The sequence below is a fragment of the Cupressus sempervirens genome, chromosome 5 (genome assembly GCF_028749045.1).
Source record: "Cupressus sempervirens isolate cs-2001-9-10 chromosome 5, ASM2874904v1, whole genome shotgun sequence".
NCBI lineage: Eukaryota > Viridiplantae > Streptophyta > Pinopsida > Cupressales > Cupressaceae > Cupressus > Cupressus sempervirens.
In genome coordinates, this window is record NC_143122.1 from 699448929 (window position 1) to 699459763 (window position 10835).

The following is a 10835-nucleotide window of genomic DNA, read 5'->3' on the forward strand; positions in this document are numbered from 1 at the left end:
ACATTTAGTAGTCGTATCAGCCAAATTTGGGGAATTTTTTTGGTGATATTTTATTCCATGGCTAAACTTTGTGCTTTTCTTCAGCTAACTATTACACATTTTATTATGTTATTAAATCGATAACTAAGTCTTATTGTGTTTGTGTTAGAGAAAAATTTAAAACTTCAAGGGCTTCAGAGAATTGAATTTCATTCTCTGCTTATATTTGAAGGTTTTGACACAATATATAGTTAGGGTTAGAGTTCATTAGATCTTTTGGTCTGATTGAGTGATTCAAAATGGCAGGCAAAGGTGAGGGCCCACCAATCAGTATAGAATTGGGTGCAACATGTTCTTGTGTAGGCGTGTAGCACCATTATAGGGTTGAGATCATAGCCAATGACCAGGGTAGTAGGAATATGGCTTCATATGTCGCATTTACTGATATTGAGTGTCTCATCAAAGATACGACCAAGAATTGGGTGGCCATGAATCCTACCAATACTATTTTCTGTCAATACACCTAGATCTTATATTTTTCTTGTAGTTATATTCAAAGGATGTGGTACATGAGAAATGATAATTGTATTACTTGGATCTTGTATAGCTTGCTTCATGAGGTTGCAATGTCATTTATTTTGGAAAGCAATTTGAAAGTTCACGACATCCACTTGGATGGAATGGACACTTTTTGTTTCAGTCATTAGTATCAAACCTTCTTATGTATTCTTATTTTATTCCTACTTGGTGCATCCAAATGAAGAATTTAAAATTTTAAGAATTTAAATATGCCTATTCCACTTATATACCCACTGCCAAATGGGCCCTAATATAATTCCATCTTGAAGACTTATAGACTCGATTATTTTAACTCCCCAATCAAAAATCAATATCCAATCTTAATCCTTATATGTAAATCCTCTTTTACAACATATCATTAATCAAATTCACATCCTAGAATACCCAATACTTTCACATTTCTATTCAACATGCCTAGTTTATAATCTTTATTGATTTACACCAATATTAACTTAGACCAATCAGAGCATCAATCAAACATTACTTTTTTAACAATCGTCCTCTAATATATATTATTATTATTACTAGTATGGATTATTATTATTATTAGATTTCTTTTTAGTTAGTTTGAGTCTTTATGTTTTATTAGTGTTGTCAGAAATTATAGCATTCAATGTATCCATAATCATAGGATTAAGTTAATCCAATAAGGCATAAAATGATTACTTTATTTTATTTTTATTAAAAGCTAATTAAATTGATTTTATTAAAGAGATAAATGGTTTCGGAATAAGTTTTAAAAAAAAAAAGTAAAAGTGATTTAAATTAATTTTATTGAAAAGATAAATTATTTTATAATTTTATTTTTCTTTGTCTCATTACACATATCCAGTAAAAAAAAACAAAATTACAACTTTATACAAGAAAGGTGAATGCAATACCTAGTGGCACATTATCATAGCTAATGCTTTCCCTCTTCTTTTAATTATTTGGAAGTTGTTTCTCTTTTATTTTTAGTCTCGTTGTGCAGTCCACTATTAATTTTAATAATCAGAGTGACTTTATTGATAAGGTTTTCAAATGGTTTATTTTTAAATTAATTTTAAAATATTAATTTCCTATTTCTGATTAGCTGGTCCCTATTTACCTGGGGGTAAAATCAATTTATCCATACCAAAAATTATCCAAATTAAATTCTAGAATCTCTTGAAATCTCTAAAATGTTATTTGAAGCACCATGAAATATTGTTCAAATCTATAAGCTTAGCTTGCATCTCCTCTATAATGGAGGAAAGACAATTGCTGACTTGTAGTCTCAAATTGTATCCAAGTGCCTCATATGCCCCTACTAGTTTTCGATTGAATGATGTGTAGCTACTCAAACATTCTGGTCTGCTACATCAACTGGACTTAGATTCTTTTTTAGAAAAGTAAAAAATATTGGATGTGTACATAGTAATTGTATAAGCATATGATAGAATGAATTGTTATGCTTGAATTTCGAAGGGGAGTTTGCATGACAATGTACTACAGCGGATCTTCTTGGCCTTGTTGATGAATAATCAACTAGAAAAAATGGATCTACTATTTCTCATATTGCAACCATTGGACTACCATAATTGGAGAAGACATATAATATACAAAAAATAATAGACCATTAGAGAACATAGGAATCGAATATGAGAATTCACCATCTCTGTTCTATGCATTTAGTTATATGCACGTTGAGCCTTCTATACATTTCTACATATCTATAATGACAGCCAGATTGATGTATCTATGTCTCCTCTATAATGGAGTAGAATGGAAAAGATCAACTAGAATACTCAATTTCAAGAAACCAAAGAAACCACCTAGGGCACCATGGGAAGGATTGTGGGTCAAATCTTGTTGCTCTCAACATAAGAAATTTGTCAAATGCATAACCAACTGCTTAACCAACTAAATAAGCTGCCAGAAATCAATGGTGGCAACTAAAGCATAAACTACTAGTAGCTCCTTCCATGTGAGTCCTAAATACCAAAGGCTGAAAAAGTTGCAAAGAATCACAAAAAGAGAATGACACTTCTAAATAAAGCAACTCTGATGAAGAAAGAAGCAAACTTGCTCTCCAGTTGCTAGTGTCGAGTGAAATCATTTGGACTGGAGATTGTGCAGGAGGATGTTCACAAGATGACGATTAAAGTGGAGAACTTTGATTGCTTTGGAGAAGATGATGCTGGATATCTTACAATTAGAGTTGATCTTGGATGCATGGATTTTGACGAGGGTGAAAAGGCCCCCTTCCCCACCATTGAAGAGAAATTGCCAGAATTGCCCCCCAAGACTTGATATTCTCCACCCATTGTTTATTATGAGAAAATAAAACTTCATGAATTCTTTAGAAACTTTCATGCGAAGGCAATTGCTAGGTGTAAAGGCAAAGGACAGGTGTAAAGACAAATCCTTTGCAACTGCCCTTAGTACATGTGCCCAAATGCAGGCTTCAAACAATGTGTGCACATCAAATTATTTTTCAGGTATTATAATTATTGCAATAATTGGAAATGCTATCAATGAGGAAACATAGATAGAGAATTTAAAAAGAGATTTTATATTCAAATGGATTAAATTTAATTTAAAACAAAATTATATTAATATAATTACTTTCTCAATTCTTAAAATGTCCAATAGTTGCATATGTAAACATCTATCTGCATGTATAAATTGATTTGATAGCTTACTAGATTAAAAAAATTGTCAATTTGTAATAAATTTAAATTTTTATATTATAAACTATTTAAAAATAAATTAAAAAATTATCTATAATTTTAATCTTTATCTCAAATGAACTTAAGTAAAAAAATAAATAATAATAATTAAATTAAATATACAAAATTTTATTCTATTATCCATGTCATCTTGCATATACCCCTAGGCAATCTTAGAAAAATACTACTATCCATGTCATCGACACTCACCATACAAAAATCTCAAGGATTCACACTTCAAAAAACAACAATTGATATTGGTTCAAGAGTTAAATCACTACAAAACCTTCATAGAAGACAACCAATCTCCTTTGATTGATATTTAAGAATGAAAAACAATCCATATACAATTATCAAGGAAAAGGAAGATTACTCGTCATTTTTTTTATTGGTTACATTTATGCATTTCAATATCCTCTTTCCCTAATGAGCAAAGTTGTTGTGGTACACGTATGGTGAGAAAATGCCCCTTGTGCAATGCAGATTGTGTTTTTTTCAAAAGCATTTGTACTACCAATTCAAACTTCTACTTCTTGAAATCCATTTGTTCCTGCAATTAAAGTATCTTTGTTTTTTTCCCTCTTCTACATTTCTTTTAAAGTTTTATGATGAATATTATGAATTGAAGAACAATTAAATTTAACTATTTCAAATTAACAATGTTTAATTTATTTATTTGAATGTTAAGTTTCCACTTATATTAATATATGTGTGCAATCATCTTATAGACTTGTAACTTTTTCGACTATGAGCGTACCCCTTGCTCCATCAGGTGCAAGTGCTAGTAATAATAACAACACGCTAATGTGTAACAAAGAGTAGGCCATGAATGAGATAGTTGTGAAGGGCCCATAGTAATGGAAGGTCGGTGCCGGCCATGGTCACTCAACCAGCCCGTGCCTGCCTAAAGAGTTTTCCACATCTTCAAATCATCAAAGAAGATTTTAAATGGGCCACCTTTTTAATACACGTAAACTTTCCACGAAATGATTCGTCCCATTTTGGCCAGTCGGTGCACTTTACTTTCAACCCACGACAAACCCGACCAACATCATGTGCTCTCCTAATTATAATCATATATTATATTATCTGCCCTCTCACGTCATTAAAACAAAATATGAAACAGTTCACCATCAACAAATATATAATGGTCAAGTTATATAAAAACAAATAATGTTATTTTTAAATCTAGTATATGATTATTTTCATCAATGTTTTAGATTACATTCTATGATTTATCATCAGAATAAAGACAGAAAGCATAAAGAAAAAATTCAACACAGAGAAGTTTGAGAAAATTCATTGACTGAATTTACATATAAATATGCTTTTATACAATTATACAGAAATTAGGAAAATGGGTCTATCCAATATCATCCCATTAATATCTTACTTAGATTCAACATTCATTAGTGTAACAACAACTTTATAAATTCTAAGTGTTCTTGGTACAGGTATTCAAAATTCTGAATTGATAACTATATATTAGTGGTATCAGATTTCCACAATCTATTATATTGAACAACTAAATAGTTAACACGCTACTGAAGGATGTTTGTAAGAAGTATAGCGGCGTGGATTTTGGAGAGGAGTGAAAGGCCTTGTGTTATCAGAGTTTAGAACTCTTTGACAGGAAGGACACATTGTTAGAGTTGTTGCATGCATTGGAAGGTATAATGGAGATGGAGATGGAGATGAAGGTGATACAAGTCTCGCAGATCTCAGTTGTGCTAACTCTTCCTGCAATCTTCTGTTTTCTTCTGTTAATGACTCGTAGCATTTCCTTAGGAATTCGCAATCCACTTCAGTTTGCTTGAGCTTGCTTCTACAAAATTCAAAAAATATCTTCAATAATGATTTTGAATTTGATTATGTAGCAAAATTTCTCCTTAATCAACATCTCAGTTCATACTCTATTATATATTATTTCTCTTTTCCTAATTAGTAAATCAACATAATGAGCCATGAATATATTAACCAAAAAAAGGTTTATATTAACATTTTAGATCATTCAGATTATAGCCCACAATTCATCCATAGATAACTATTCTATATTGACAACTAATGGTAAAATATAATCTAATATATTGAGAAAAAAATTACATATAATGTTCAAATTGGTATTAAATCAATTGGCAGCATGGAAAAAGGAATGTGGGTCAGGGTGATTATTACCTTGCCCTTCTATTTTGGAACCACACTTCAACTTGTCTAGGACGAAGATTCAGTTGTTTCCCCAAGGCTTGCTTTTGTTTCTGAACACCCAATAAATAATCAATCAGATATTGCCCTGTACATTTCTACTTATAAGAACATAAAATCATTCCCCCACTTTATGACCAAAAGCAGAAGGATAAAGTTTTCCTTTTAAAGGAAATCATTATCTCAAAACTAAATTAAGGACTAATTTAGATGAATTACACTGTAAAATCCTGCTTTCTAAATCAACAGATCAGTTAAAGCGTTCACAGTTTTTCCCAGAAGTTGTTTATTTAGTTTTGTACTGTGAAAACCTAATGTTCTTTAACATTTTGTGGACAAACCTAATGTACATAAACAACGTCGTGAAAATGAGTTTAAATGAGTTCAAACCTCTTTTTAGGGTTTGAACGGGCCTTTTTAATAACATTTTTAGATTACATTCTGTCAAATAGTCTGCATATTATTTCTATCTGTATATAGTTGAAAACTGATTCATAAACTAAGTTACTTCTAGCAATATTATTCAAATTTTTACATCATATTCTGAATCAAATTTCATGGCCCATTATTAAGAAATAGACAATAAATAATTTGAACTATCAACAGAAATAGAAAAATATATCTCTAGTTCTTATTATCTATTTCCAATGATAAGATTTGAGCTAAAACAATTGTTACTGTCTATTTCTTATTGATAGATCATAAAATTGCATCTAAATCCAAAAACAATCCATTTTCTTCTTCTACAAAAACAATCTAAAATTGCAGTACTATCAAAATTTTGACCATTGTACTAATATTTAACTTTGGAAATGGATCTGGGCAATCTAAAACCGAAAGTAAATAGGAACCCAAAGGCTTACTAGATTATCAAGGCCTTGATAGCATAAATGAAAATACTTTTAAGATATACAAACCACACTTACAGGATTAAGAGTGCTGTTCTGTTTGAAGCTTTCTTCCAAAATAGCAGATTGTTGTTTTGAAAGCCTGAGCTTCTTTCTTGTACCAGAGCCCTCTTCTTCTTCATCACTAACCCTACAATATGATTTCTCTGCCTCAAAATCCTCTGCAACACCATAACGCTCTCTCTTGTTTCGAATGCCATAGCTGGCCTCCTCATCAATCACATTGAAATCCACATGAAATGACGACACACTACTGTTGGCAGAAGACGCCCTATTGCTATTAAGGATCTCCTCATGCTGATTAGAACAGCAATTTCCCTGAGGCAATATATTTACATCTATATTCTTTTGCCCATCTGCAATCAAAACACCCACACATAAGGACAAATCCCACAAACCCAAATTGGAAAAAAATCCAAACTTCAAACAATGAATCATATGGATTGTGGAAATTTGATAGCATTAAATCATTCTTACCTGACAAACTCTTTGCCCATGGAGAAATTTCTGAAATAGATGAAGAATGACGAGGAAGAGGAGCCAATGGGAGCAGATCTAACTGAACTGGAGTCGAAACACCATCCCTCCCACCATTGCTCAATCCTAGCACAGTATCGCATTCTTCCTCATTCCCACCCATGACAAATATGACTACTTTAACCTCCTCAATGTTAAGAAATCAACCAATCTATCTTTCTATCTATCTATCTATGTTTCTTCACCTCCAAAATTCTACCCAAATGAACTTCTTATAACTTGATCTTTTGCAACTCTTCTGAAAAATCTATCTATCTATCTATCTATGCTTTCTTCGCCTCCAAAATTCCACCCAAACGTAACTTCTTATAACTTGATTTTCTGCGAAAAATCTAGAACCTTTTAATATTACCAAACATCATCCCTTCCACCACTTCTCAATCCTACCTCTACAACTACATCAAGTTCTTAATCAATCCTACCATTTTTAAAGCTTCATGAACATTAAAAAGTTATAACAATCTATCTTCACTTTCATTACCTACAAAGCTCTCCCATTAACTTAAGGAAAAAACTAGATCCCATCAATGATAGAACACCATGAGAAATGATGGAGAATTTGTAGGAGAGAAGCAACAACGGTCACACTAGATCCCAGGCCCACCATGGAAACCACTTTTGACCATAACCAAACTCCAATCATATCAATGACGACCTTAAATTATTACTGAGGACGACCTTAAATTATTACTAACAAATAAACAATGACGATGAAGACATTCAAAATAATAAATTCAAAACCTCGTTGTACCAATCCACGTGGAGGAGATCTTGTTGTTGATTTTATATTGGTAGCCAAGCGTGGTACCAAATGTTTTGATCCATCCACTTCTATGACCTAGCGAGCCAGTCAACTGTAGCACGCAACCGCATTCAGGGCAAGATGTCACGGGTCTGTCCGGTCAGGATTTTGACTGCTATGTTATTATGATTAGCACAAGTGGGCACGTTGGGTTGCCGCCTTAGATGAAGACAAACACAAATACCCGTAATCATTGCCTATCTTCCTTTGTCGCCCACGCTTTTGCTTTTTTATTTTCTATCATGTCCATTTCAAAGTCTTTTTGTATAGGAAATCGTAGTCTTTTTGGCTTCTCTAAGCCCCCGTGGGTTGTAGGGTAGTGGGGAACCTGCCATATTGTTTAATAGATCAGTCTACATCAGTTTGGGTTGGGCTTGTTTCTAAGTCAAGAAAACAACCATAAATTTCTATTCTAGAATAGAAAAAATGAATCATGTAGGGATAAGGGATAAGGGATGTAGGTACAAAATTGAATTTGTGAATGTGATGTATAAATTATATGGAGTTTATCATGTGATTACAATTATATTTATAAGTCAATGGTATGTTTTTATAGATTAGGATATGTTGAAGTTGAATATGTCTACAATTTACAAATTTAGCGTAGGTAATGAATTTGTTTTGTGATTACATTTGTACTTCAAAATTAGTTGTGAGTCTCTACATTAAGATAAGAATTCTAGGTCAAAAGTTGAACTTATGTTAAAGTTGTGCCTACAAGTTACAAGTTTTAGTAAGTTTGTCATGTGATTACAATTATTTCTTGAAGCTAAAAGTGGGTCCCTAGATTAGGATATGTTGAAGTTGAATATGTCTACGAGTTACAAATTTAGTGAAGGTAGTGAATTCGTTGTGTGATTACAATTGTACTTCAAAATTAGTTGCGGTCTCTAGATTAAGATAACAATTCTAGGTCAAAAGTTGAATTTGTGTTAAAGTTGTGCCTACAAGTTACAAGTTTTAGTAAGTTTGTCATGTGATTACAATTATTTCTTGAAGCTAAATGCGAGTCTCTAGATTAGGAGAATAATTATAGGTTTAAAGTTGAATTTGTGTTAAAGCTGCATATACAAATTATTGGGGGTTCCCCATATGATTACATTTGTATCTCCGAGACGATTGTGGGTCTCTAGATTAGGATAATGGCTACATACATTTAAAGTTAAATTTATGTAAAAGTTGTGTCTACAAATTATAGGACAAAGGAGTTTCCATGTGATTACAGTTGTGTCTCAAAGCTATTTGTGAGTCTCTAGATTAAGATAATAATTAGCTAAATGCGAGTCTCTAGATTAGGATAATGGTTACAAACATTTAAAGTTAAATTTATGTAAAAGTTGTGTCTACAAATTATAGGCTAAAGGAGTTTCCATGTGATTACAATTGGGTCTCAAAGCTATTTGTGACTCTCTAGATTAAGATAATAATTATTAGTTCAATGTTTGAATTTATGTTAAAGTTGTGTCAACAACTTACCAATTGTAAAGAATATGTAATGCAATTACAATTGTGTCTCAAAGCTAGTTTTGGGTATCTCAACTAAGTTAACAATTATAGGTTTAAATTTGAATTTATGTTAAAATTGTTTATCTATCTCAAAGATAATTGAGGGTATTTAGGCTAGAGTTATGGTTATAAGTTTGAAATTGAATTTATGTTAAAGTTGCATCCAAAACTTACAAGCTAGGGGGAGTTTTCAATGTGATTACAATTGTGCCTCAAAATTAATTATGAATATTTGGGATTAGGATAACGATTATAGATTCAAAGTTGAACTTATGTTAAAGTTGTGTCTAAAAATTATAATTTATGGGGACATTTCCATTTAACTACAACAATGTCTCACTTTTTCTACGGGTCTTTTGATTGGGATAAAAATCTTAGTCTCAAAGTTGAATTGATGACACTGATGTGTCTACAACTTATACGTTATGAGTATATCATCATGTGACTACATTTTCTTCTCAAAGACAATAACATATCTTTAGATGAAGATATAAATTATATGTTTAAATTCAAGGATCTAGGTTGAAGTTATGTTTGCAACTTATAAAATAAGGGAGATTATCATGAAATTTATGTACACACACACACACACACATACATATGCATGTGTGTATATGCATGTGTATGTGTATCTGTATGTGTATGTGTATGTGTATGTGTATGTGTATGTGTATATATCCATCTATAGAGATATATTAATATATGATTGTATATACATATATCTGTATGTGTTAGTCTGTGTATTTTGTTAGTTCAGAATATTATTATTTTAACTATATTTTGATTTTACATTACAACTTAATGTTTCTAAAGAAGGTTAAAAAATAATAGTTATAATATTAACTAAGTAAATATTTCAAAGCTAAGACTTCTAATTAATTATGTGTCATGGACTTGATCCTTAATAGCTTTGATTTGATATATTAAAATTATGTCTCTAATCTATTTTTGAGAAATAAAAAAGTTCAAGAGAATCATTTTGGGCATTGACAAATTGATCATGCACACCATTACCATCTAGAACTCATCATCAATTTTCAAGTTGCACACACAAATCTTCCCAATTTACTTTCACTAAAATATTTCAATCTATTAAATTTTAACTCTTCTAAATTATTAATTTGTGTATGGTCAATTTTTACACATTTGATTTTTTTTTCTAATGAGATTCTATTGCTTACACATATGAATTGATATTATCTTTATCTTCACATGATAAGTAGATATTAGAGTTAATAAATTTTAGTGATGGCAACTTGTCTAAAATATGTTAGAACATGTTGTATAATTAAGGAGAACTATATGTGGGGATTTAAATAGGACTTACAATCTCATTTCTATAGGTGATTATACAAGTTTGACTAATAAAGATAAGTTAAAATGTCATCACATGTGTAAATGTCATCATCCATCAATTTTAATTTTACTAGTAAAGATAAATTCAAATTTAATAACTATAGACGTCATTGATTTTTAACTTGACTAACAAAGATATAAAAAATAAAAATGAAAAAAACATATAATAGATTAAAGATTATAATTTGAAATTTAAATTAAGATATTCTTTAATAATAATAATATCATTATTATAATTTTACTTAAAATAAAGTTAATTTAATCATTTGTTGTAAT

At 30.9% G+C, this 10835-nt stretch overlaps 1 protein-coding gene across 1 annotated transcript; it reads right to left on the bottom strand.

Moving 5' to 3' along the window:
• Window positions 1-4536: 4536 nt before the first annotated feature.
• On the bottom strand, window positions 4537-7427 carry LOC149557913 (homeobox-leucine zipper protein HAT22-like). Its single transcript, XM_089832370.1, has 4 exons — window positions 6836-7427; window positions 6377-6714; window positions 5424-5503; window positions 4537-5073 (listed from the first exon to the last, which is right to left on the bottom strand). Exons 1-4 carry the CDS (start codon window positions 6996-6998, stop codon window positions 4782-4784), a joined length of 873 nt encoding a protein of 290 aa, XP_089688496.1. The 5' UTR covers window positions 6999-7427; the 3' UTR covers window positions 4537-4781.
• Between the last annotated feature and the right edge of the window lie 3408 nt (window positions 7428-10835).

Coding starts and splice junctions, on each gene's coding strand:
- LOC149557913 (XM_089832370.1), bottom strand. CDS start 6,998: ATGGGTGGGAATGAGGAAGAATGCGATACTGTGCTAGGATTGAGCAAT. Junction 6,715..6,835: donor ATGGGCAAAGAGTTTGTCAG/GTAAGAATGATT, acceptor TTTTGATTGCAG/ATGGGCAAAAGAATATAGAT. Junction 5,074..5,423: donor TTCCAAAATAGAAGGGCAAG/GTAATAATCACC, acceptor TGAATTTTGTAG/AAGCAAGCTCAAGCAAACTG.